The sequence below is a fragment of the Aquarana catesbeiana genome, linkage group LG10 (genome assembly GCF_042186555.1).
Source record: "Aquarana catesbeiana isolate 2022-GZ linkage group LG10, ASM4218655v1, whole genome shotgun sequence".
Lineage (NCBI taxonomy): Eukaryota > Metazoa > Chordata > Amphibia > Anura > Ranidae > Aquarana > Aquarana catesbeiana.
This window is the reverse complement of record NC_133333.1, coordinates 209098917-209126546: the sequence shown is the minus strand read 5'-3', so window position 1 is coordinate 209126546 and position 27630 is coordinate 209098917. Positions and strand designations below refer to the sequence as shown.

General features: G+C 45.5%; 2 protein-coding genes and 2 non-coding genes across 6 annotated transcripts; 3 read left to right on the top strand and 1 right to left on the bottom strand.

Moving 5' to 3' along the window:
* Window positions 1–1950: 1950 nt before the first annotated feature.
* On the bottom strand, window positions 1951–12152 carry LOC141111170 (uncharacterized). 3 transcript variants are annotated; one of them, XM_073603213.1, is made up of 4 exons: window positions 12004–12152; window positions 7350–7508; window positions 5407–5503; window positions 1951–3722 (listed from the first exon to the last, which is right to left on the bottom strand). In XM_073603213.1, exons 3-4 carry the CDS (start codon window positions 5472–5474, stop codon window positions 2198–2200), a joined length of 1593 nt encoding a protein of 530 aa, XP_073459314.1. In that variant the 5' UTR covers window positions 5475–5503; window positions 7350–7508; window positions 12004–12152; the 3' UTR covers window positions 1951–2197. The 3 variants fall into 3 exon arrangements, with proteins under 3 accessions (XP_073459314.1, XP_073459315.1, XP_073459316.1); XM_073603214.1 differs by having other exon boundaries at window positions 11932–12102; XM_073603215.1 differs by lacking the exon at window positions 7350–7508 and having other exon boundaries at window positions 12004–12142.
* Window positions 12117–25914, top strand: RPL27A (ribosomal protein L27a). The gene is made up of 5 exons (XM_073603217.1): window positions 12117–12221; window positions 17349–17412; window positions 19999–20074; window positions 21676–21850; window positions 25750–25914. The coding sequence occupies exons 1-5, from the start codon at window positions 12219–12221 to the stop codon at window positions 25876–25878; spliced, it is 447 nt and encodes a 148-aa protein (XP_073459318.1). The 5' UTR covers window positions 12117–12218; the 3' UTR covers window positions 25879–25914.
* LOC141111567 (small nucleolar RNA SNORA3/SNORA45 family) lies at window positions 17136–17267 on the top strand. Its single transcript, XR_012236454.1, has one exon. It is a non-coding gene; the product is annotated as a small nucleolar RNA SNORA3/SNORA45 family (small nucleolar RNA).
* On the top strand, window positions 19620–19751 carry LOC141111566 (small nucleolar RNA SNORA3/SNORA45 family). Its single transcript, XR_012236453.1, has one exon. It is a non-coding gene; the product is annotated as a small nucleolar RNA SNORA3/SNORA45 family (small nucleolar RNA).
* Window positions 25915–27630: the final 1716 nt, after the last annotated feature.

Genomic DNA, 27630 nt, shown 5'->3' with positions numbered 1-27630 from the left:
CAGCTGCCTCCCAAGGCTTCTCATACAGGTATCTGCTTCAGTTACATTTATTTGTTGTAAGCCCATTCATTTCCATAACAGAACTGAGTACTATATGCTCCTGAGCCCTTTTCTGATATCAGCCATACAGAAAGGCACAAGTCAGTAGAGGACTGGTATGAGTATCACGACCAGGCCAAGGTGTAGGCAGAAGAGGTGGCCAGCAGGATTGTGGTGCAGAAAGGGCAGTACCTGCAACCTATGCTGCTGGGGTAGTTCACTCACATCTTTCTGGGTGGTGGTGAACTTTTGCTTTTTCAATTTGGGTAATAAAGGGTCATGTCCAATCATGAGTATTAGGTTCCATTCACACAGGTGTTTAGCACACCCTGCGATTTCAAGCGGCAAAAATCTGCAGAGTCCTAAATCTGGAATAACAGCTGTGTATGAATAGCTGTGATTACCTGCAGTGATTGTGGCTGGTTGCATTCTGTCTGCGCCCAGCCATGATCCCCACAACAATTCTGGCTGGCTGAACAGTCACAAATATCAGCCAGCAAAATGCAACGACAGGCTGACGGCAGCCACAGCTACTCGCACACACCTGTCCATTCCGGATGCAGGAATCTGCAGATTCTTGCTGCTGGAAATCGCAGGGTGTACTAATCAACCCTGTGAATGGACCCTTAATGGCAGTGCCTTCCTATACAGCTACATCATTATATGACTGGTTTTTAAAAGATGCTCAACTGCAAACAGCCCTTAAAGAGGAGCTCCAGTCTCCCCTCAAAAAAAATGAAAAGTCGGCAGCTACAAATACTGTAGCTGATGACTTTTAATGTAAGATCAGTTACCTGTCCATCTTAGGTAAGGGAAACCGGCAGTGAAGCCTTCTGGCTTCACAGCCTCTTTCCTACTGTGCATATGCGAGCCGCACTGCGCTTTGTAAGTGGTGCAGGCAGAAGGCTGCAGGGGGAAGGAGGGGGACCCGAACTGTCAAAATCAGGTAGCCAATTCCCCTCCCCTCCGAAAAGTGCCAAATGTGGCAGTGGAGGGGGGGGGGATGCAAACAAGCAGAACTATTGGGTGAGGTTCCGCTTTAACTCTCCTATGGAAGTTAAATGCAAACATTTTCATAAAGGTCTTGTTTACACTTGCTTTTCTCTCCAAAGTGAACTGCATTTGGATTTCTCTTTAAAAAGCATTTGACAGGTGGTGAGGAGGTGTTGTATCTTCTCCTCACTGGCTGTTTTAACCACCTAAATGTGGGACTACCACACCGCGACCAGGTGCATTGTGTATGGTAGCAGGGTGGTTGCAGTGCAGCCCCATGCATTTTAATGGGTCACATTTGGCGGACGGTATTGCCAAGAGCAACAGGAGGTTGGTATAGTTCCTGCCGCAGCTGAAAAGCATTGCTGACATGGCATGTGCACATTCCGAGCCGCTCCCCTTCCAGCTAAAGGGAGAGCGGTTGAAGGGTGGTAAAAGCGTGGCTCACTCATGGGGTTTTACCGCCTCCCAACCGCAAGTGTATAATGTTAAAAAGACTAGAGAATCCCTTTAATGTGCTGAGAGCTGAAAGTGACCTTTCCATGAAAAATGTAAGGTAAGCACTACTGCCAGCTCCCAGCCACCCAAACAAACTGTAAATAAAACTTTAACAATAAAATAATTCCTAAGAAATAAGATAAAAATCTACTCCCGTCAGTCCCGGCTTCCTAGGGAAGTTTGGGCGTCATCACCGCTCCTCACTGCTGCCTCCAAAGCCATTGGAGATACCACAAGAATGCACTCCTGCAATGAGCTGGGATGTATTTTCGCATATCGAATGCCCAGCTATCGCAGGAGGCAGCTGTAAGGCACAGTAACGTCACCCAGCCTCCCAGAAGAAATTCAGGTTAAATCTTTTTTATATTTTCTTTATTTTTAAGGTTTAAATCTATTGCTAATCTTTGGACAGTGGGGGGGGGGGGGGGGGGGGGGGGGCTGGTAGGGAAGTGGGCCTTCTGTTTTTTTTATAGATGGTCCCACTTAAAGAATTCTTTATGGGTCAGGCTCAGGTGAACCGTATAAGCACGTGCTTTCTAGAGATCCCTTTGCTGGTAATTAGCCACCAGAGACAGGGTCGCTAGTCTGACATGGCTCTAAGTGGAATTGTTTTTCTCATTAAAGCTCTTAAATGAACGGAGACAGAGTTCACAAGTATAAAAGTCCACTACTGCGTTTGTGGCTCTGGCAGGGCTTCATGCAGCAGCTCCTCTTCTCGTGAAGCCTCAGATTCCAATGCCACGGCCTTCAATGCTCCAGCCAAGATATCTTCCTGTGACAACAACTCACCCTGCGGGTCCTCGCCCTGTTCCGCCTCTGCCTGCATTATCAGCTCTTGCAGCGCCCCCTGGTTGGCATCAAGTGAAGTCTTCCAGTGCCTCAGTGACACTGGGTGTGGCAGGGACAGAAACAGCCTGCAGAACTTGTACGCCTTTGGGGAAACTTGGTACAGGCTTAAGGCAAAGTCCTTCAGGAGGTTGCAGTACTGCATAGCACTGTATTTCCTGTGGTTTTTCAGCTGGGTGGTAAACAGGGCCAGTGCCAGTCCACTGCAGTGCTCTGATATCACCCTCTCTGGGTCCTTCTCTGACAGGTTGTTCCGTCGTAATTCCCCCAGCGTCTGTTTTAGGCCCTTTATCTTCACACCCTGTCGCAGCACCTGCTTCTGTAAGGTCTTGATTTTCTTCCGTAGTTTAACAATTTTTGGGTTCACGACAGGATTGGGGATGGGGGTGTGGGCAGGGGCAAGAGCAGAGGCGAAGACTGGGGCTGGGGCGGGTGCCGGAATGTCGTTTTCCTTGTCACTCACAGTTAGTGACGTATACGCGTGGTCAAATGGGATATGATCTGCCATATTGTCACTTGAGGACTGGTTGTCACTGCTAGGGGCCTCGCTTGTCGCCATGTTATCACCAGGGCATTGGTTATTGTTCATTGCGGCGGCCTCTCTTGCGGCCCTGGCCTCCGCGGCACGCATCTCGCAGTGTGTGTCCTCCAGTTCGGCTAATATTAGAGCCACTTGCCTCTCATTTTGCGTAGTGCTGTTGACGTCAATTTCTGTCATTCTGTCATGTCTTGGCAGTTGCTCACCCCTCGTTTCCAGCACACGCTTCTCTGTTTTTTCTGCCATTGTAGGTCCCCAGGTTTCTATTTGCTCTTGGCTTTGGGTTTCTGCTGTCTGTTCCCCTCTATGTGTTTGAGCCTCTGGCCCTTTCCCCTGCGCTTTGTCCATTTCAGTTGCTCCCGGCTCTTTGTCCAGTGTTTCGGATACCTTCTCTTTGCTCTGAGGTTCTGCCGCTGGAGTCTGATCTTGTTTTGGCGGTTCCTGGTTGTCCTTGCTTGGTGTTGCTGCATCCTGCATTACATTTTCCACCACTGGGTGCTCCTTCATCTGGTTCTCACTCTGAGCCTCCTCCATCTGCATCTCACCTTCCGTTTCATTTGATTCTGAGGCACCACTTGCAGAATTTTTTGTGCATTTCCTCTTCTTGAACTTTTTCTTGCGTTGGGTAAACAGGGGCGTAGGCACTGCGTCCGTCCGCAGGTATGGGCAGGCCGCCCCGGGGCGGATCATGTAATCCTTCTCTGTGAAGTGGTCACTACAGACTTTGCTGTGAACGGATGGTTTCCAGTCATCTCGCTGCACGGCTTCGATCCACCTGAGGAGGCGCTCTGGATCCTTCATGGGGAACCTGCAGATTGATGAGAACATTTTTAAGGAAACCCATGATGAAAGTAATAAAAGGGGCTGTCATTTTAAAACACAAGTCCAATATTTACATTTGTATTATTTCTTTTTAGTCCATTTTTTTAGGCAGACAGGAGTTCAGTTTTAACCCATTGCGTCCCTGGGCCTTTTTCTCCCTAAATCACCTGGAGCATTTTTTGTTTTTGTTTCAGCTATGTCTCAGTTCTTTTACAGTTTTTATACCTTGAAGGGTTTGTAGTCTACATATTTATACATTTATCTTTTTATGTGGACAGATATGGCTTTAAATTGGTAGAACAATTGGATACATGAATTTTTATTTTCTTGGGAATAAATTGTAAAAAAAAAACAGAAAGTAAATGCATTTTCCTGTAAGTTTTCCCAACATAGTATTTACATAATTGAAAAACAGATCTTCCTCTGGAAAAGGAAGTTCCACTTATCACTCCCGCCCCATTATTGTTGATTTTTTTTTTTCTAGGAGCGGGTACCTATTTCTGACAGCATCCCCCACCCCAACCAATTCCGCCCGCAACCTCCTGGGACATTTCACAGGTCCCAGGAAGCTGCGGGACCAATCTGAATGCGCATCACGTTGTATACATCCGAGGTGGGAAGCCAGCTGTGAAATGCCAGGAAGTCACAGCTGGCCTTCCACATCCAAGATGGCGGTACTGGGGACCCAAAAATACCAGTGAAGAACTAGCTTGAGTGATGACAGTGCTAGATCCCTGAGCTGGTGAGTGACTGTATAATAAACGCCAGCAGCTACAGTATTTCCCTTCATGGGGGGGGGTCTGGATCTAGTCAGTGGAGACCTGATCTAGGCCCCCCATGCTGCTGTGCAGCAACAGATAATGTCTAATAGTGATCTATTGCTGTGGGCACAGGCTGGACAGAGTTGCAACAGCTCTGCCCGAACCTTCATACTGACAGGAAGTGCCAAAACATCATTGGTGACATTAAATCCCTTCCAGTGTAAACAAAACATTGAGGGGAATTTACCAAAACTGGAGCAGCCAGAATATAAAGAGGTTGTGCATGGCAACCAATCAGCTTCCATCTTTCATTTTCAAAGCTTAACTAGACAAGCTGATGACAGAAGCTAATTGTTGCCATGCGCAGCTTTTCCAGATTTGTCTGCTCCAGTTTTGATAAGTTTGCTATATATGCTCCTATATGCCCACGAGTTGATAGTTTAAGCTCCTGAGCTTAGTGCTGAAGACAGGCTGTCCATGATAACCGACGGTTCCAACCTGCACCCCCAGGGTGCCCAGAGCACTGCTGATTCCCAATGTTTTAAAAAGGCACCAAGTGGTTCAGGCTCCGTTCACACCTTGTCGCTCCAAATCGCAGGCGGAATGGGCACGATTTAAAATAGCAGCAAATCTCGGAACGCCCGTGCGATCCCCGTCGCGTGACACCTGTTGCCCAATAGAAGTTCTTGTACTTCTTTTGGGCGACAGGCGTACCGCCATTCTGTTTGCACGATTTGTCGGGCGACAAACGCGGCAAAATCTTGCTGCAATTGGGGTGCCATTAGAAGTGACAAGGATCGCGCGGGCGTCCCGCGATTCGGAACGCCAAGATGTGATTGGAGCCTAAAGGATCTATACAATTATTGACTGCAAAAGCATTCACTGGAAGAAATAGGATGAGCGGATTACCTGAAGAAATGCTTCCCGCAGCCTTTGTGCATGCGGTTCTTGCACCCGAACATGGCGCAGACGGTCATTTTGCGCCTCTGTGAATTGTTCAGGTCCACTAGAAGGAAAATAAAAGACATTATGTACAGAATATAAATAAATGTATTTGTTCCCAACTGAACATATTGCCCATTCAGAAGTCAAAAGCCTCATACACACTATCAGATTTTCTGCTGATTTTTTCCTTCAGATTTACCAAAACCATATAATATGAGGTCAAACCTTAGGAGTTTCAATTTGTGTGCAATCAGGCAGGCCCTTGCACTACATGGTTTTGGTAAATCTGAAGACAAAAATCAGCAGAAAATCTAATAGTGTGTATGGGGCTTAACTAGTATATGTCACATGATAATTAAATTTGTATCTAAACCCAAGGAAAAAAATGTGGTAGATATGGTGGCTGCATTCATTTTTTTAGGCCAATAATATTTTATGCAAGTACAGAAAATATCGGTTGATCCTGCCAGAAACCCAGTGTCCTTTTCACTTCCTGTTTACTGAATTGAAATCTCAAACAATGTTATCAGCTTTCCTGACGATCCTTTATAAACTACAAATCCCCCTGCCCCCCTATGCAATAGAGATGAGAAGAGGGGGAGGTGTTTGTAGTCCACATCAGGGGAGCAGCTCACAGCAACAACACTGCACCCTCACAGATATAGTAGAGTGAGCATTGTCACCGTAGGACAGGAAGCGTGTTACTGGCTGGATCACCAGGTTAAAATAAAATGGAAAAAAAGCCTGAGACTGGGTTCACACTTGAGAACGCAGTGGCTCACAGCAGGAGTCCGGTGCATCTCCATGCACCCTTTGAAGTCCGATTTCAGGCCGAAATTTGGGCTGAATTTGGACCTGAAATGGACCAAAAGACATACAGGACTCCTATGTAATTTGCACCGGAGCCGCTCCGGAGATGTGTGAACCGGCTCCATAGAGAGTTGATCACAATCTCCTGCTATACTAATTGGATGCGTGGAAATCCACATCCAATTTGCAATAGTGTGAACCCAGCCTGAGAAAGAAACACAGCCAACACTCAAAGAACTGGAAAGCTGCGGTATATTACATTTTTTGGGTTTTAGATACATTTTAAAGACATTCTAAACGTTGTCCATTCAGAGTAAAGTGACAGGCTCTCTTGATAAGGCACCCCCACCCATTGATGCCTTCCTTGCACACCACTCCGTTAGCCTGTGTGGGCGGTGACTCAATTCCCAGTGTAAGCCTCATACTGGAGAGTGTGGCAAAGGCTGAGCATCAGGGTATGGGATGGGTGTCCAATAAAGAGCACCCGTCACTTTTCCCAGCAGGGGTCCTGATTGGTACATTCTGTGGTTTATTACAGTAGCTCAATGCTCCCAGGGAGTAAGAACCCTTTCACACAGAGCCGCCCCGGGCGTCAGCGGTAAAGCGCCTATTTTTAGTACCGCTTTACCGTCGTTTTAGCGGCGCTATTCGGCTGATAGCGGGGCTGTTTTAGCCCCCCGCTAGCGGCCGCAAAGGGGTTAAATCTGCCCGCAAGATGCCGTCAGAGCGTCGTTTTGCCAGCGGTATCGCAGCGCTGCCCCATTGATTTCAATGGAGAGCAGCGGTGAGTTCACCGCTCCTTCACCGCTCCACAGAAGCTCCTGGCAGGACTTTTTCTGATGTCCTGCCAGCACACCGCTCCAGTGTGAAAGCCCTCAGGCTTTCACACTGGAGTGAATGGAGCAGCTGTTTTGGGGCGGTTTGCAGGCGCTATTTTTAACGCTATAGCGCCTGCAAAACGCCCTCAGTGTGAAAGGGGTCTAAAGGTCAAACCTTTTGTTATTATATAAGATCTATCCTGTGCTTATATGGGTGGAACCCAGCCTAGATCTTATGGCAGCGAGGTTTCTATCAGGAAAAGAGAACACTGTACTTACCTCAACAAATGATGAGTTATCAGTGCCCATGAAACTGATGTAGTGGTCCAGAGATTTGAACTCCCCGTTCTTCTCCCTCTTCTTTATGCAGGGCTTCTGGGTCGGATCACGGCTATTCTCTGTGCCAGCGCTAACCAATCAGATTCCACCCTGGCAGTCCTACAGAAAGAAGGGGAAGAAGAGCAAGAATTTAAAATCCCTGGACCGCTACACCGACTGCTCCGGTCAAGGAACATGCCGATAGGAGGAGAGAGCAGAGAGACAAGTTTATTAGTCTTTTGCCTTTCCTCCTGTCCAGTCACAGGCTGGGGGAGGGGGGTGACCTGTAGGTGCTTCTTCAAGTGTAAGTTCACCTGTTCAGAAAAGGTGAACACCCTACTCCCTCCAGTCCTGTGATGGTGGAGGTAAACAGTAACAGCTAGGGGTCTGTTAGCAACGTCCTAGGAGTTTTCCAGTCAGGCTCTTATGATATGAGAACTCCTTGCTTGCTATTTAAAATCTTTAGAATGTATGGATTCCAAACATGTGCAATTCGTTTAGTTCTGAATTAATTTTCTAACAAATTTTGTCAAATTCGTTAATTCCGACATTTTGAATTTCCAAATTTCCGAAAATTCGAAATTTCAGAAATTATGAATTTTCGAAAATTGGAAAATTTCAGAAATTAGAAAATTCAAAAATTTGGAAATTTGTAAATTTGGAAATTCCGAAAATTTGAAAATCCAAAAATAAGAATGAAAATCTGAAAATTCAAAAGAATGAAAATCCGAAAAAATAACCAACTAATAATAACTATTAAATTATAGGTATTGGAATTTCCTTTCAAATTTGTCTGTTAGTGAACGTAACAAATACGAATTTATCCAAAGTTACAAATTATGTGAAATAACGAATGCCATATCTAAACGAATGGAACGTAACGATCTAATAATAACAAATAACAATAATATAAATAATAAAACCTTTTTATTATTATTTATTATTAATTTGTTCCATTCCATTTGTTTAGCTGCGGCATTTGTTATTTCAGATAATTCTTAACTTCGGATAAATTCGTATTTGTTACGTTCACTAACAGCCAAATTTGAAAGGAAATTCCAGTACCTATAATTTAATAGTTATAATTTTATTATTTTACTGATTTTCTTTCTTTTTTTCAAATTTTCAAATTTCAAAATTTTAGAGTTCAGAAAATTTGAAAATTTGGAAATTCGAAATGTCCGAATTTCCAAAAAAAGCAAAAAAAAAAACAAAAACGAATGAAACGAAAACTAACAAATTTTTTGTCAGTGCACGTCTAATGGATTCTCCATAAAAGATACAGACAGCAGATGTAATCATCTGCTGTCTGTGTCTTTTATGGAGAATCAATACATTTTGAAGATTTTAAATAGCAAGCAAGGAGTTGCGGACCATCTTTTCTCATGATTGCTACTGCAGCTGTGCGACTGCCTTTCTGCACCCGGGTAGCTCTAAACAATCTTCTGATCGTATTGGGTAGTATCATCCTACTTCTGCTCTAATTTATGGGCTTCATTATATACCTAAATGGCCTACACCTATAGAACGGGCATTATTCAACTTTAGTCAGAGCTGCACAGTTTATTTTTATCTACAGACGCCTCTTATTTGTATAGGCAGCTTTTTTGGTAAAGGTGAATTATCCCTTTAAAATTGTTGTAAAGGCAGAAGGTTTTTTTTAATCTTAATACATTCTATCCATTAAAGCGGAGTTCCACCCTAAAGTGGAACTTCCGCTCATCGGATCCCCCCCCCCCCCTCCGGTGTCACAATTGGCACCTTTCAGGTGGGAGGGGGGTGCAGATACCTGTCCAATACAGGTATCTGCACCCACTTCTGGGCTTAGATAGCCTCAGAATATCTGCAGATCCCCCCCCCCCACCCCCGTTCTGGAAAACTCACAGTTCCCAGAACACAACGGGGACCAGTGCAGAGGCCCAGCGCGACTCGCACGTGCGCAGTAGGGAACCGGGCAGTGAAGCCGCAACGCTTCACTTCCCGATTCTCTGACCGAGGATGGCGGCGTGGGCAGCCGAGAGACGAGCGATTGATCAACTTCGGCTGCCGACATCGCTGGACCCTGGGACAGGTAAGTGTCCATTTATTAAAAGACAGCAGCTGCAGTATTTGTAGCTGCTGGCTTTTAATATTTTTTTTTTAAGGTGCAGCTTCCTCTTTAAAGTAGGAAAACCTTCTGTGTGCAGCAACCACCCTCATACTTACCTGAGCCCCTCTCTATCCAGCGATCTACACGAGTGCCTCGGCCATCCAGGAGTCCTCCTGATTGGCCGAGACACAGCAGCAAAGCGTCATTGGCCCCCCTGCTGTCAATCAAAGTCAGTTAGCCAATGAGGTGAGAGAGGGGGTGGGGCTGAGCCGTGGCTCCGCATCTGAATGGACACACAGAGATGCGGCTGGGGTGCCCCCATAGCAAGCTGCTTGCTGTGGGGGCACTCAGCAGGAGGGAGGGGCCACGAGAGCCGAAGAGGGACCCGAGAAGAGGAGGATCAGGGCTGCTCTGTGCAAAAACCATTGCACAGAGCAGGTAAGCATAACATGTTTGTTATTTTTAAAGAAAAAAATAAGACTTTACAATCACTTTAAAGCGGGGTTCCGGCCGCGAAAAAAAAAAATTTCAAAGTCAGCAGCTACAAACACTGTAGCTGCTGACTTTAAATAAGTAGACTTACCTGTCCTGGGTGCCTGTGATGTCGGCCGCCCGAGGCCCACCCGTCCCTCGGGTCCCGGCACCACCATCCTAGCTAAGGGAAACAGGCAGTGGAGCCTTACGGCTTCACTGCCCATTTCCTACTGCGCATGCGCGAGTCGCGTAGCGCTTTGTGAATGGGACGCGATGTGTTGTGGGACACACACAGTTCCCATAACACACCGCGCCCCATTCCCCAGAAGACAACGCGGGGAGGAGAAGACAGAACTTCACCGCGGCGTAGGAAGAGGCAGATTTAGGAAGACTGCCTAGCAACAGCCATTTCAGGTGTGTTTAAAAAAAATTTTTTTTTTTTTTTCTTCCAATTTTTTTAGGGATTTTTTGGTGCGATTTTTTTTTTTTTTTGTGGTGGACCTCCACTTTAAAGAGGAAGTAAACCCTGATGGGTTTTACTTCCTCTTCTTTCCCCTGCAAAGTAAAAGCATAATGGCCTACATCGCATACTAGCCCATTATGTTGCAGTCACCTGCAAGCGAAGCCCACATCCATCTTCACCCCTCTTTCTTCCGGGGCCGGGACTCCAGCTCTGTGACTGGCCTGAGCCACATGTGAGCGGGAGCCGGCAGTCACGGCACAGACCCTTTAGAAAACGCCACGATCATGCCCTTTCTTCAGTGCGCATGCGCTGATGACGCCGCCGCAAGCGTATATGGTAAATATCTCCTGAACCATGCAGGTTTAGAAGATATTTCCAGTACCTACAGGTAAGCTTTATTATAGGCTCACCTGTAGGGAAAAAAAGGTGTGTAAGGGTTTACAACCACTTTAAGGGCTCATTATACGCCTGCTTTGCTCTCTGAAGAGTGATCAGTGTGTGCTTCGCTCTTCAGAGAGGCTTTGATGCACTTCCTCACCACCTGTTTTAACCCCTGAAATGCTGGGCTGCCATGCCCCAACTGTGCGTGTTGTCCAAGACAAATATCCCCAATGCACACACTCCTGAATATAGCTGAAGAGTGAGTGGGTGTAGCGAACACTGGCTGGAGACCAGGAGTAGGGATGAGCTCCGGCGTGTTCGCATGGCGCACGTGCCGAGCCCGCCAGGAAGTCGGCACGGGGCAGCGCTAATCACAAGCAGTGAGACATTTCCCGATGTGCGGCTGCAGAGATCGGGAAATGTCTCACTGCTTGTGATTAGCGCTGCGCCGTGCCGACTTCCTGGCGGGCTCGGCACGTGCGCCATGCGAACACGCCGGAGCTCATCCCTAACCAGGAGGACTTCAAGGCAAGAAACGTCACCAGCACACCAAGGAAATCTGTTTTGTAGCCATGGAGGACCCTTCATCAGGCTTCTTCATGGATGTGTTCACACCCAGCTACCACCTTCCCAGCTAAAGGGGGAGAGCTTGGGGGTGGTAAAAAAAACATCTCTACTGCAGGGTTTTATTGCCCCCTCCCCATCCTCTAGTGTAAAGGCATCCTATGATAGGACTGGAGGAGGTCAGCCTGCATCCTCTGGGGGATGGGAGGAAGGCAAACATTGCTCACTTCCTATCTGGCAAACATTGCTCAGTTTTGGGTAGATTAGGGAATAGTAAAGATTATTATTTCAGCAGCCGGTGACCCACTTGGGAGATTTTCCTTCATTTCCTGTCCTGGGGACACAACAGGAAGTGAGAGGAAATCCCTACCCAGTGAGCAGAATGTATAATGCATGTAGAACGGTGGCCTTCCCATCTCTGGCACCACCAGGACACACAGAGAGGGTGAATCTCCCCAGGGGGGACACAGGGCAGCAATACAAATCAGACAAGGGTCCTCATCAGAACTGACAAATGGATGTTGTGTGGAGTTGCCCCATCCAGCCCCCCTCCCCCAGGCCTACTTTGTGACCTGTGAGGCACGTCTCCATACACAGGCTCAGGGTGGCCCCTAAGTCACTACGGACTGAACGACCCACTCTACCAGATCACGTGTCCTCCACAAAATGTCCGCCGCTCGGAGCCGCCAGCCTCACCGCGCTCGCCCTAGTGTCCGCGGCCCGCTCCTTATCGCGAGATCTTCCCAGCCCGGGCGAGATCTCGTCCCTCGCGTCATCGGGCCGGAAGTACGCCCGAGACCTAGCTCTAAGTTCTCGCGAGAGCTTCCGGGATCTCTCTCTTTCTCTCGCAGCCGCCGCCATGGTAGGTAGCTGGGAGCGGAGCGTGGTGTGAGGGACCGGGGAGAAGAGCGCAGGGGGGACGGGAGAGAGTTCGGGGTGTACAGGAGGGGTTCATAGAGGGACAGGACTGGGTGAGGGGAGAATTGAGAGGCCGGGCCAGGCAGCCATGTGCTTATACAGCGTCCATACACACGTCCCTGCCCGGGCCCGTGTGTGAGGAGCTGAGCGGTTACCCCTAGCAACCGGTCTGGCAGCTGATTGGTTACTAGGGGCGCCTAGTTCTGTGTGGCGGCACCTTCTGTGTGATTGGGGGCCCCGGAGAAGCTGCACGATGGAGGAATAGAATCTCTGAGAACTCAGACACGGCCTATGTGTGCGGCATGGATCAAAGAGAGATCTGCCATAGGGATTACACGTCTGGATGGATCAGGGCCCCTGTCAGGCTTTTATTGCTGTTTCTCTATTGGGGAGATTCATTGCCTTGTCCTGGAGACCATTGTGATGAGGGATTCGGAATGGAGGGGGGGGGGGGGAGAATCTCCCAATATGGACAGCCATGGAGGGATTTCCATCTCTAATTCAGATTCCTGATCACTTCCTGTTGTGTTTTTAGGACAGAAAATAAAGAGGAATCTCCCCCAGGCAAAACCCTTTCACTGCTGGTGTTCTATCGAAAAATACCCCCGATAGGTATATGCAGTAATCAACGTCACTACAGCTGATATGTTGATCAGATGGCGGGACGTCAACACAGCGCGGTTTATCATACTGAAAACGCCATCCGTATAGGCAAAACCTGCCCGGTGTTCTGCCGAGAAAGTTCCCCTCGGCGGATAATGACCCCCCTGTAGTGTGCAGGCGCAGCGCTTGCGCAGTAGGAACAACAAGGGAGCCGCCGAAAAGAGCCGAAGCTGAACACCTGAGTCAGCTGTACACGGCGCCTGCGTGCCAACACTATTTTAATAAAAAAGACTTTGTAACAGGCCCCTCGCTACGCTCGCCACGCTTCGGGCACAGCCTCGCTGCGCTCAGCATATTATTATTCTAACTCTATGTCCACTTGGATGGTGGGGCTTTAACGTGGACATAGGGTAGAATGTAGTGCGCAGGCGCTGTGTAGAGCTGGCGATCAGCTGTTCATCTTCGTCTATTTTTGGCGGCTCCGTAGTCGTTCGTACTGCGCATACGCAGTACAGGGGGGTCCTTATCCGCCGGGGGAACTTTCTCGGGAAGACACCGGCAACAGCGAGGCAGAATCTGACCAGTACGTTCTCCCTCTGGTGCATAGCGTTGAAAACTGCCTCGGACAATGTGCGCATGCGCTGTTAATATCATGCCAGCTGATCAACGTATCAGCCGGAGTTTTGTTTGTCACAGCGCATGCAGAGGCCCATCAGATGCATTTCTCTATAGAACACCGGAGCTGTTTTTGCACGCGGCTTTAAAAAAATAGGCCCAAAATTAAAGTTTACATTAAAAAAAAAAAAAAACCCCAAGCAGACCCCGGAGAATAAATTAATGGTAGTTAAGGATGATCTGAAATTTCAGCAGCTGAAAATGATGTTTTTGACGCTAAGGGGAAAAGGTGCAGAAAACGCACACAATTTTGCCTTGATTTTAATATGCTTATGGAGTTTTTCATATATCATGTGACTTATTGCATTTGAACAGGGAGGTGCATTTTTTTTTCTTTCCTGACCAAAAAAATGCAACAAGCAGGATTTTTAAACCACACAACAGAAGCACAACGGACTAGTGTGAATGGATGCATGGAATTTAAAGGGATGCATTTTTTTATTTTTTTTTCTGGGCAAAAGGTTCAGATGGCTGCCAAATTAATTTTTAAATTCACGATATTAAAAAGTTAAATATAATACTATTAGATAACAAATATATATGTTCCTTAAACTGTTGTTTTTTTGGCCAAGTGCATCCTGCATATTTGGTTTCGGCACCAAAATTTCCATTCGGTGCACCTCTAGTGGTAGTTCCAACTGTAGTTGTGCAGAGTAAATAAATACCCAACATGTCAAACCTTAAAATTGCATGTGCCCCGTGTAACGGCAACCGATTTCACTGCCCTAAATTTTCCTTAGGTTTTATTTGAGACCCTATTAGGTTCAAATGGGGGGGAGGTTGCGTATAACACAAACTTTTTGTACACTTAATTTTTTGCTAAATGTTTTTGTTTCATCACATAGGGGACTTTTTGTCCCCATGATTCTTTTTTTTTTTTTTTTTTTTTTTTTTTTTGGTGTCCGGTTTCTTTTGGGCTCCAGTCACACGACTCCACAAAATCACAGGATTTCCAGTGCAACTTTTTATCCAACTTTTACAGTCAATAGACCTGAGTTGCATCAAAAGTCGCACCAAAGTAGTGCAGGCATCTTTTCAAAATGGCTGTGACTTTAAGTCGCACTGATCTGAACGGGTTCAATTGAAAATGGCTGTGACTTGTCATATCCAAAGTCACATGACAAGTCACACAAGTGTGAATGGAGCCCAAAGCCGAGTACACACGATCAGAAAATTGGAGGAAAAAATACTACTTTCAATGCGATCGTACGATAATCTGATCATTGGTACAGAACTTTTATGTATTATCAGGGGTCTAACAGATCCCCGATGTCTCACTCGCCTCCGTGTGTAATGCAGATCAACAGTCCATTTGTTTCTTTCCCTGCTGTACTGGCTGAGGAAAGTGACACGGGACCCTAAAGTGATATTAGACCTTCATATCTCTCCGCTGGCCTCCAAGTTTGATTTGATGCTTTTACAAGCCAGTAATGGACTGAAACCTGAAGTGACAAAATCATTGTTGCCGTTGACTAGATGCTGCCGGTCGCATTCTTATTGGGCTTCCTGATCTGCCGCCTGTAAAGATAATCCAGCGGCTGTATAGCCCCCCCCCCCCGGCTTACTTTTGCTAGAAAAGAATCGCTGGCTGCAAAAAACAATACTGGGATCATGACTGTTACTGTAGTCCTGATCCCGGTATAACGTCTTGAACTGTAGGCCATTTATAAACCGCCTAAGGACAGGGAAGTGGTTAAAGCACTTAATGCAGTAAGTAAGATTAGGAAATAGCCGCCTCTATCTGGGCACAGAAGCTGTCTGTTTTCTATGGCCCTTCTCTAACTGCAGGTGAACACAGCTTCATGAAACACCCAGACTGAGTGAAGACTAAGGATGAGCTCCGGCGTGTTCGCATGGCGCACGTGCCGAGCCCGCCAGGAAGTCGGCGCAGCGCTAATCACAGGCAGGGAGACATTTCCCGATCTCTGCAGCCGCACATCGGGAAATGTCTCACTGCTTGTGATTAGCGCTGCCCCGTGCCGACTTCCTGGCGGGCTCGGCACGTGCGCCATGCGAACACGCCGGAGCTCATCCCTAGTGAAGACTCCACTAATCTGCACAGGTGAACACTTAAAGGCTTAGTTCACTTTATGTAAAAATAAATGCACATCTTTTTACAGGTAAAAAAAGTGCATTCACTTTTTTTATACATTGCATCCTATAAGGTATTGCACCTGCGATCAGCAGATCATGGGTGTACCGCCGATATGGGCAGGCAGTTACTAAATGGCAGGAAGAATCCACGAACTGCGACAGCGCTCATCAGCACTCTCACAGTTATTTAGTACAAGTTGTCAGCTGCAATGGCTTACAGTACTTGTTTTCTATTCATTCACAGGAAACTGAATGACACAGAGCTGTGGGTGGAACCCTGCATAGATGCACTCTCTTCAAATTGTGACAGCGGGGAGAAGTTTACTCGCCTGATGTCACAGAGCAGGGAGTGCGGTAGGTGGGGTGATAGGAGCATGTTACCCCTAAATATGAGCGTAACATGCGCCTAAAGGTGAACGTGACCTTTAATGTGGTAGTGACATTAAAGGTCTCATCACAGTTCAGCACCCATTTACATCATTTTACAGGCTGTTATTCAATGTATGCCCAGTGCAGTGACCAGCAGGAATCCATTGTTTCCAGTAGGCCCAATTAACAGCAACATGTTGGGGGGGAAAATGCGTCACAGCTCAAAGTATTTTGGTCTCTGCTATGGGGGGAAAAAAAGCATCAATGCATGTAAATTCCTGTGAGTTTAAGGCACTTAGGCTGGGTTCACGCTTGCTGCGTCTCATGGGGGTCTGGTGCGTTCCTGTACACCGATTTCAGGTGCGTATCGTGCCTGAAATTCAGCCTGAAGTTACACCTGATTCAGAGCCAAAGACGCACAGTAGCCTTCTTCAATCCGGACCGCGGCTGCCTTGGCACTCTCCTGTTATGCGCATTGGATGCGGAGAAACCCGGGGAAAAGCGTGAACCCAGCCTTAACCTGTGAAATGGTGACAAACTGCGGTACCTAACCTTATTAGGTGGTGCTTTAAAAGTCCTTACTGGTCATCAGTTTAGAGTCCAGTGATTGGTGGCCCTGGCATTGCTGCTCACACTGGCATGTGCAGCGATACCTACTTTGTGATGCAGTCTTCCTTTATTACATCATGCGATAGCCTAGTGCAGGTGACAGGCTGATTATGCCCCTTTCACAGCATTTAGAAATGATCAGCCGGCTTTACAGCCACTGGTGGGGAATAAAAAAAATGAATAATAAAAAATGTAGAAAGCAAAGCCAGTAGTCTGTTTTGACGTAAGCATATAGTACATCAGTGGCAACAAAAGTTAATGTCTGCAACTAACTTTCCAGAATTGAAGTGTGAACGGTCTATAGTAATGATCTTTCTAGTGGGGACACAATCGATCTAGCAAGTTCACACTGCTCCTCCTTTATGGAAAAAGAAAAGTTTGGGGTGTAGTGATGTTTTCCTTCTCCATACACATGTCCTATAATGTGATATTGGCTGTATGTTGTCTGGATCTCCACAAATGTTGCGGATATGAGGTTTGGTCTGATTGGTGCATTTTATTGGAATTGCCTGAGACTAGAGTCACACCTCTGCACTTCTAGTGGCTTTGGTGTGCTAGAGTTCTCGGAAAGTGATTGCTGAACTTTATTCGCTGGTTGGTTCTCCATGTAGCTCAACCAGTCACCAGTACAGCAACATCTGACACAAGAGAATTTACTGATAGGTTTATCCAAGATGCCAAGGATCAAAGTTGTGCTGATTGTGTTTTTGTGTTTTAACAGCCTACTAAGCTAAGAAAGACTAGGAAGCTCCGTGGACACGTCAGTCATGGCCATGGTCGTGTTGGTAAGTATAATTTCAAATAGAAGAGCCAATCCACCTAAAGGGCTATTTCTGGGAAATGCTGGAATGTTAAATCGCTGAATGGTTTTATACCTTGGGGAGGCTGACAGAATTCTATAGGGACTTCCATGTCTGTAGGCCTGCATAAGTCAAAGGTGATCCTGCTCTACCTGCTGATTCTTTGATAAAACATTCTGTAGAAGAGATAAATGCATCTAAAGGCAGCTGTAGGTCCTTTAGAGATGCTGGAAGCCAGGGGGTAGCTTGGCCCATCAGCTTGCCTAAAACTGACATATCACTTATGGATAGTATGGATCAATTGTTTCAACTTGAGTGTAATGTATGACTGGAGAAAACTGAGGTTTACCAATAATAATAATAATCTAGTTATCCTACTAGTGAAGGCTGGAAAAAGATGGCTTGTAATAGGACAACTATTTTCTTGGTTTCTGAGGTCTATTTTATGATCCGGAACCAAGATATGACATATCCCAGGATTTGTGCTGCAAAAGTTCTTAAAACGCATACAGCTGGTGCATCAATTTACAAGCATTTTATTTTGTTGGTGGTGGCACCTAAAATACTGAATTGACAATCCAGAGATTTCTGGATTAAAGTTAATATGTCAGTTTGGTAGCAGTCTGCTGAAGCCAAGGTTCTATCCAGTAGAAGACTGCCAGGGCTCAACTGCTAATTATGGCAGACCTTCCTCTTGTGCATGGTGCTTCAGGTATAGAACTGCTACTCAGTGATGGGTCGTGGGAGCTTTGGCTATTGCCAGGTAACAATTGTGACCAGTACCCTTTAATTTGCTGCCTTCCATCTTAGCTAGAATAAGACATGGATCACTTGGGATCCTATTTAGAAGTTCAGGTACCTTTTTTTTTGTTGGTTCGTGATTCACTCAGGCCCTTTTTGTGATGGTCTTATGTCCAATCGGGTGCAGCGGTGCAAATAAGCAGGATGTTTATTGTAAAGAGGTTATTAATAGGGGTCGACCGATTATCGGAGCGGCCTATATTCACATGTTTCAATGTATCGTTTGGAAACGTACCGTTATTGCTTCAAGTGATTGTACTGGGGTGATAGCTGCAGGTACCATTTTAGAGTGGACTGTCAGCTTTCTTGTACTGATAACCGATGTGGCCTGTGCAGCACCCCCTTAACCATTATTACAAGCAGCGGGGGAGGACGCTCCCACCGAGACACCCCAGTGACCAGCCTGCACGTCCACTGGCTGGAGACCCAAACAAAGTCAGAATCGGCTTTGATTAGGTCTCAGATCTAGTAACCTGATAGCTACGTCATGACATCACTTCCGGATTACTTGCATCCTAAAGGCGCCAGTTTAAAAAAAAATAGAAAGTATTCAAAACCCCGATCTTGGCGTTTTGAATACTTTTAAGTGCAGAGGAGGAGTTTGGGGTCTTATAGACCCTAGATTCCTTCATAAAGAGTACCTGTCACTGCCTATTGCTGTCACAAGGAATGTTTACATTCCTTGTGACAGCAATAAAAGTGATAACAAAAAAAATGAAAAGAACAGTGTAAAAATAAGTTAAAATCTAGACTCGGCACCTGATATCGGCTATTAGCCCGAAAGGCAGCCGAAAAATTTGTATCGGTCGACCCGTTTTTATTAACCACTTGCCGACTGCGCTATAGCCAAATAATGGCTAAAGTGCAGTCGTCCGTTTCTGGGAGGGTGTCTATTGACATCCTCCCAAATCCCCGCCCTCTCGTGTGCTGATTATTAGTGCAGCCTATCGGTGACCATTAGGGCAGGATGTCAGTGCAGAAGAAAAATTGCATATTTGCAGAAGTTTGTAATAGAAACTTTTTTTTGGGTCTTTTTCGTTCAGCAAAAAAATAACCCAGTGGCGATTAACACCAAGAGAAAGCTCTATTTGTGTGAAGAAAATAACAATTTCAAATGAGTTCAGTGTTGCATGACCATGTAATTGTCAAAAGTGCAACAGTGCTGAAAATTGGCCTGGGCAGGAAGGGGGTGAAAGTGCCCAATAGGCAGGTGGTTAAACCTTGTGTGTTTGTGTGCAGGGGACTGGATTTAGGGGTGAGAAGACAATCACCTTTCATACATGAGGCTAATAACTAATCAACTTTCTAATACTGTTGGAATTTTGGAAACATTTGGATCTGACAAACAACTTATCGGGTCTTTTCTTGTCTGCTTCTGGTGCCCAGTGTGTGTCGAGACTAGAGTCACACCTCTGCACTCCTAGTGGCTTTGGTGTGCTAGAGTTTTCGAAGAGTAATTGCTGATCTTTATTCACTGGTTGGTTTTTCATGTACCTCAACCAGTCACCGGTTCAGCAACATCCGCCCACCGCTCTGTTCTTCTGCAGTGTTCTGTATGGGGAGGAATGGTGTGTGAAAAATGAGTTCTACTTGTAACTGCTGTGGTGTCCAATGTGCAGATGCAGCAGTAACAACTCTTACCGTTTTTGTATAAGCAGAAAATTACAACATATTTGAATTGTCCTTGGAAGTTTTTATATCACATTACACAGCCAGGTTGGGTTAGTAATTTTGTTGGTACTAAACCTATACTGACTTCTTTCCTTCTAGGCAAACACAGAAAGCATCCTGGTGGTCGTGGTAATGCCGGTGGTTTGCATCATCACAGAATCAACTTTGATAAATAGTGAGTGGTCACATTTTATTCCTTCATGATGTCCATTTACACTTGTGAAGTTTATTACAACTTTAAAGAATATCAACCCAACTTATAATAATCCTAATATGTACCAGCTGTACCATGTACTTGTATGGAAAATTATCCTGTTCTTTGTATTGCTTCCTTTGTGTGAAATCCCCGGTGTTCCTGCCAGTCCCTTTTTGTTTTTCTAGGCATGAGCACAGTGTGGTCAGATTTCTGGCTGTGCTTAAAGTGGAGGTCCGTCGAAATGTGTTCTTTTTTTTTTTTTTTTAAGTCAGCAGCTACAAATACTGCAGCTGCTGACTTTTAAAATAAGGACACTTACCTCTCCAGGGCGCCTGCAATGTCGGCACCCGAAGCTGATCTCTCCCATGGCTCTCGGGTGCTGCCGCCACCATCTTCGGTACGGGAATCGGGAAGTGAAGCCACAACTACGCATGCGCGAGTCGCTCTGCGCAATCCGAATGGTCCCTGCTGTCTCTGGGACCCGTGTGTGTCCCAGCACACAGCGCGGGGGGGACGGGAAGAGGCGTAGACTCCCGTGGGAGTCTATGCCCGGAAGTGGGTGCAAATACCTGTCTTTTTGTGTGGAACTCTGCTTTAAAATCGGCCTGCTCTCTTCCAGTGATCAGACTTGTGCTGACACGCCCCCTCTGCACAGCCATTCATTGTAGAGACCAGTGTCCCGTTTCTCCTCCCCCAACTCTCTGAGCTACTTATGCAGCTGAGAATAGAGGGTATTTCAAAAAAGGGGATAAGTACATTTGTTTTCATGTATACAGATATTTTGCCTTTCATTTCTCTTTTAAAATGAATGGGTTATTTTACATATACTTTAATGTCAGTGATTCGACATATAAGCATTCTTTGTAAAATGTACCGTCAATGGTTTCAGTTCATATATACAAATAGGCACCATACTGCACTGCAGCCCTTAACAGAATAACAGCATGCAGGACCGTTCTCTGATCCAGAGAACTTACTGCTGTCCTACACAGACATATGGCCCTGCACCCTTCTGGGATGCATGGTGTGTATCCCAGGAGTCCTGTGATGGAGAAGGGTTACATCACCAGGAAGTTTAGTAGACAAGTTTCCACAAGGTGGGGGGGGGTGGAGAATCTTCTGTAAGAGGTAGTGGGGAAAGACTGAGTTCTAAAAATTCCTAGAAGGTTCACTTCAAGATCTGTTAAACATGCCCCCAATCCTCCTGCAAATTCACAACCCATTCCCCACTAGCAATTAGATCTATTCCCCCCCCCCCCTCTTCCGTTACTGCCTGTAAACTCCTCCTCTGCCCAAGCCTGACTTGTGGGCATTCCTATTGGGTAGCTAAAGCAGAGCTCTGTTTCTCCCATCCTCTCTGCTGTGCCCCAACCTATGATATGCTGTCAACTGCACTGGTGCAGTCTAGTGAACTACACAGAGGGTAATGGCGCATACTTGTTTGCATGTCGTTTTTTTTTCCCCCAAGACAAGGGTTACCTAAAATTCTGCTATTAAATTGACAATATCAGACAAATGCATTTTCCAGCTTTTTGGGTGTATTTTCAGAAGCTGTATAATGTGTGTAACTTGTTTTCCAGCCACCCTGGTTACTTCGGTAAGGTCGGCATGAGGCATTACCATCTGAAGAAGAATCAGCATTTTTGTCCCACAATTAACTTGGACAAACTGTGGACTTTGGTCAGTGAACAGACCAGACTGAACCACGCCAAAAACCCCGATGGACCAGCACCAGTCATTGACGCAGTGCACGCCGTAAGTGGTAATCTTGTCTACATGGGGAGGGGGGAGATTGGGGATGACTACAGCTCTACTATTTGTGCTCCAGTGTTGGGGCAAATGTCTTATGTATATAGTACTTAATCAAACCCCTCATTTTAATGGCAAAGTTAACAACTACACAATCCTGAATACCCGGTCTATCGATTTGGAATCGCTGTGATTCTGCCTGCAATTTCAAATTGCAATGCTGGCAAAACACAGCACGCGTGTGTCACTCATTTTTAATGGCACTTAAAACAGTGAGGTTTTGTCACGTGCAAACCGCATCACGCAAAACTTGTCATCCAAAAAGGAGCAGAAGGTTATTTTGGGCAACAAACTTTCTTCAATGCTATTTGGCTTGCGATAGGCATGGCAAAACTTGGCGACTTGAAATCACAGCGATTCTGCCTGCGAACCCAAAGCGCCAGATGTGAACGGGGCCTTATATTCAGTAGCTTCTACTGCACTTAAGATGTGTGTAAAGTTATTGATAGCAATTTTATGTACAGGACAGATTTGCAAGGAGAACAATGCATGGCAACCCACAATCATTGGGTGGCCTTACTCTACTAAACTGATGTACACTCTGGTCTTGTAAGTTAAAGGTGTATTCCAGATAGGACTATTTTTGCGTTGTTACATTAGTCCAGCTTGGACAAACGCGTGTGTGTATAGATATAGATATCTAGATAGATATCTAGATAGATATATATATGGATAGATATATATGGATAGATATGTATGGATAGATATATATGGATAGATATATATGGATAGATATATATCTATATAGAGAGATGGAGAGATAGGTAGAGATAGATATTTAGTGCCTACCCGGTCTGCCTTTAGGGGATCCCTGAAAGCCCACTTATTAAGGGAAGCCTACCCCACCTCCACCTAAGAACTGTACCCGACTTACCTCCATCAGATCATCCCCCGCAGCGATTACATTTTGTACCATCTCCCCCTCCTTTTAGATTGTAAGCTCCAGGGCCCTCCTGTTATTTCTGTATTGTAATTGTACTGTCTCCCTCTACATTGTAAAGCGCTGATCCCTGTGGAGGCTGGAAATCACTGTAGCAGCCACCACTACTACAGTGATGACTTCCCATTCTAGTTCCAAATGGCTGCCCTACTGCTTCGTGAACAAACACAGATGGTCACTCGCTCAGTGTTGGCACCATTCAGGGAACACTTTGCACTTTTCTCAATAAATGCAAAGCGTTCTTTATCAGAGATGGTGAGGCAGGGTGGCAATCTCCCCTTTTTGTTCAGTTGCCTCCATGGACCGCATTTGAGACAAGAAATCACCAGGTCAAATGTTAAAGTGGTATTAAACCCAAAACTAAAAATGTAATGTATAGCAGCTTACCAATCACTAGATGTGGTGGCTGCATTCCTTTTTTTTTTTTTTGTCTTTTTAGGCTTTCCCCCTCTCTTCACCTAATGATCTGGCCAGTAACAAACCTGCTGTATTAGAGCACCCCCACCCTGGATGGAGAAGCAGCATTGTCCATCCTGGGGGGGAGGGAAGTGTTGGCTACACAAGCAGGTTTAGGTTTACTAAACAAATTGAAGACAAACTCCATATAAGTAGTTACAGCAACAGTTTGTTTTTTTTTTCTCCTTTTTGGGATAAAGATTTTAAGTAGATAAATTTGATCTTTGTAAGCACCCCTGGTAAATGGTTTTGTCCCAGCCCTCTGCTACACCTGCAGGACAGCTTGTTCTATGAGAAAAACAGACTTACTAGCCAGATCACTAGGTGGAAAGAAGGCCTAAAAAAACTTATGCAACCACCACATTTGAGAATTGGTAAGCTTGCAATACAATGAATAAGTGCAGCGCTAAGGTTGCAGAAAGCAAATTTGCATAAATGATATAAATCAGACTTAAAGTGGATGTAAACCCGAAATTTTGATGTCATAATGTAGAGTATAAGATTTCCTATCGTTTGAGCCCAGTCTTGCCACAAAGAGTTAATCCATCTCTGAGCAATCCTCTTTTATTGTTCAGTGAGATAAATCTTGACAAACAGAAAAACTTTGTCAAATCCTCCCCCTTGCTGTGAGTGACAGGTGATTTACATATCTCTTGCACTAGCCTAAGACATGCATTATTTTTTAATTCCCACCCCCCACTCCTTTCTTCAGCAGCTCTGCAAGGATTGGCTGTTCCACACCTCAGCATGATTTGGCATGTTGAAGTCATGTGGTTACTTTCCTGTCTTTTCACTGGATGTTAGAGATCAGTGTAAGAAATACACAGGAGAAAAATGCATGTTGACAAGGAGTGTAGAGGTGGGCGGGGAGTCTACTGACATCTGACAATAAACCTAATAAGCTCTGCAGACTTGGGTGGTGTAAGCCCCACCAAGTCAATAAGATCTGGTAAGCTTCCCCCTGTTTATGGTGGTGGTACTTCTGTTTTTTCCTTCACAGTTAATACCGGTGATTGGAATCCCCCATATGTCTAACTGGACTGCACATCTAATTGGATTTCTTTGGACTTTATAATTCACCATTTTCGTTTTTTTAACTTTGTTTATTGTGCAGTTATTATACTAGCACATTTTTAAGAAATTACTCTAATTTTTTCTGAGTTTAGAATTACATTCATTATGTGTTAATCCTTGTTTATTTGATGTGTTTCTGTTCATTATTAACACCCTGATTTCTATCTCACCTGATTTATGGTATAGTCACCATACCTGCATTTTTTTCAGAAATTTCACTTTTTCTTTGTTTGATTCACATCTCACTATGTATGAACCTCTGTTTATTTGAAATATTTATGTTTAAGTCACATTTATATAATTTATTTATGCAAATTTGCTTTTTGCAACCTTAGCGCTGCACTTATTTATTCAGTTTTTGCTTTTTGTCTACAAGCTGTGCTGGCTGCTAGGTTGCAGGTTCACAGCGCAGTATTCCTTTAACTTTATAAGCTTGCAATACAATGTTTGCTTTTGGGGTTTAATACTACTTTAAATGGAGGTGCTGCCGACTCTACCTTCTTCCATCCAAAGTTTAATTTCCTGGAACCTGGGAAGAGAAGCTTTTGGCTCACTGGATATCATTCTCATCATCCCTTCACCTACCCCACTGCTGTGGAGCTGCTGGTGGTGTATTCCTTGTTTCCTTGCCCTCCAGGACTCCTCCTTGGTACAGGGAGGAGGAGGACTGGTCCCTTTGGTGCTTGCTAAAGGCCGTGTCTGAAAGAGTTGCCCTATTGACAGGGACTTTCGTAGGTCTGTGTAAATGATAGGGGCCTGCTCCATTTTCCAGCAGCTGGCTTTCCTGTGGTATATGCATTGCTGTACTGGGGGTGAGTGGTGATTGGGTCATGCAGAAGGCCTGCTGAAATGCACCTTAGCCACTCCGAGTCTTGCTGACACAATGGAACTTTTGTATGCTGTAAGATCGGTCGTTCCTACTTTATAATCTGCTCAACATCCCTGGGGAAAAATAATCTAAAACTATGTATTGGGGCTGGGGAAAAAATCGATTTAAATCTTGAAACGAGTTGAGAGGTCAAATCGGTTCAAAATTTAAGCAAATCGATTTTTTTTTTTTTTCACCCTGCTGGTCCTGAGGAGCTGCGGGCAGGAGTTTTTAGGCAAGGCCGCGGCTTCTGCCTAGTCCGCGAGGCCGGACACCGCGGACTAGGCCGAAGCCACAGCTTCGCCTAAAAACTCCTGCCCGCAGCTCCTCAGGACCAGCGCGGTGTCCAAAAAAACTCAATTCAAATCAAGTTTTTTTTTTTTTCTTCTTTTTTTTTCTTTTTTGAAAATCGCCCTACTCTACTATGTATACACATTTTAATGAGTTTTGATAAATCTTTTGCTCGTAGGACCCAAGTGACTCTTTACTCTCTCGCTCTTTTGGCAGGGTTTTTTCAAGGTGCTCGGCAAAGGCAAGCTCCCCAAGCAGCCAGTCATTGTAAAAGCCAAGTTCTTCAGCCGACGTGCCGAGGAGAAGATTAAAGGTGTCGGTGGTGCTTGTGTGCTGGTAGCATAAAAGCTGTATGAAACAATTAAACTTCCATTCTGTACATTTGTGGTGTTATCTCTTCCTGCTTCAGAGTAACTGTTTTACATCAAAACACTAATTATATTCCCAACTGCTTCTGGGCACAGTATACTTCAGAGAAGGAAGAACTGCATTCATGAATCTGGTGTTTAAGAAGCTTTGACAATACAGTTTACAAGAAGCAGTAGAGATGGCTGGGGCGTTCTGTGTCTCCATGATAAAATGTGATGTCTGCATATAGAAGAGCATGCTTAACGCTAGAACCTAATGCCCTGTTTTGCCCTGTAGAGCTTTCTGGGGGCTCATTATGCAAATAAAGAATTTCTAGGTCAGAAAACAGAATAACACATGCCCTCTGGGCCTCATTTTATAAAGCAGTGGTATGACTTTAAAAAAAAAAGTGCGCTTACAATCAGAGTGCAAAACCTCATGAAGTGAATGTTTGAATAACCTATGTATATAAATGAATACAAAGTGACAAATTGAAAAAAAAACAGTGAAACAAAGTCTGAAAACAGAGTTTGTAAAAATCTATTAAATATGTTCAAAGGTGTTTAACCACTTCCCGCCCGGCCCATAGCAGATGACGGCCGGGCGGTGGTTCAGCTATCCTGACTGGGCGTCATGACGTCCAGCAGGATAACATGCCGCCGAGCATCGCGGTGATCGGTGGAGTGGTGTGTCAGTCTGACACACCGCTCCACCGATCTTGGTAAAGAGCCTCCGGTAGAGGCTCTTTACCATGTGATCAGCCGTGTCCAATCACGACTGATCGCGATGTCAATAGGAAGAGCCGTTGATCGGCTCTTCCTCACTCGCATCTGACAGACGCGAGCAGAGGAGAGCCAATCGGTGGCTCTCCTGGCAGGGGGTGCAGCCCCCCTCAGATCACCACACTGGACCACCAGGGATCGCCACTAGGACCACCAGGGAAGGGGCAACATCTGGACAGCCAGGTATGTACCCCATGGCCATCCACATGTGCCCAGTCAGTGCCCAATCTGTACCAATCAGTGCCCACAAATGGGCACTGATTGGCACCATTATGTTGCAGTGATGCCCAGCAATGCCACCCTTAGGGGCATCACTGCAAACAATCAGTGTCATCGGTGCCACCTGTCAGTGCCACCCATAACTGCCCTGTCGGTGCCGCCATATCGGTGCCCGTCATTCAAGAAGAAAACGTACTTATTTACAAATATTTTTAACAGAAACAAAGAAAAACTTGTTTTTTTTTTTTTTTTCAAAATTTTCGGTCTTTTTATTTGTTGCGCAAAAAATAAAAACCGCAGAGGTGATCAAATACCACCAAAAGAAAGCTCTATTTGTGGGAACAAAATGATAAAAAATTTGTTTGGGTACAGTGTTACATGACCGCGCAATTGTCATTCAAATTGCGACAGCGCTGAAAATTGGCCTGGGCGGGAAGGTGTCTAAGTGCCTGGTATTGAAGTGGTTAATAACAAACTATGTGAATGAAATGTGTTCATTCATCCATCCATGAATGGATTAACTGTGAAAAAGACAGTGTCCAAAACTGAAAGGAACAGTTAAATTCCAGGCAACCTTATCCAGCCTTCTTTCCACCATGTTTAAAGTAATAGATGGCAGCTTACCAGATCCTAGGATCTAAATACACGTGACTCCACAAAGGGAAATTAGCTGTGAAGGATTGCTCTCTAAGACTCAAACTGGACTCCTGCTCCACCCGCAGGTACAGACGTCTCAACTAGGTCCACA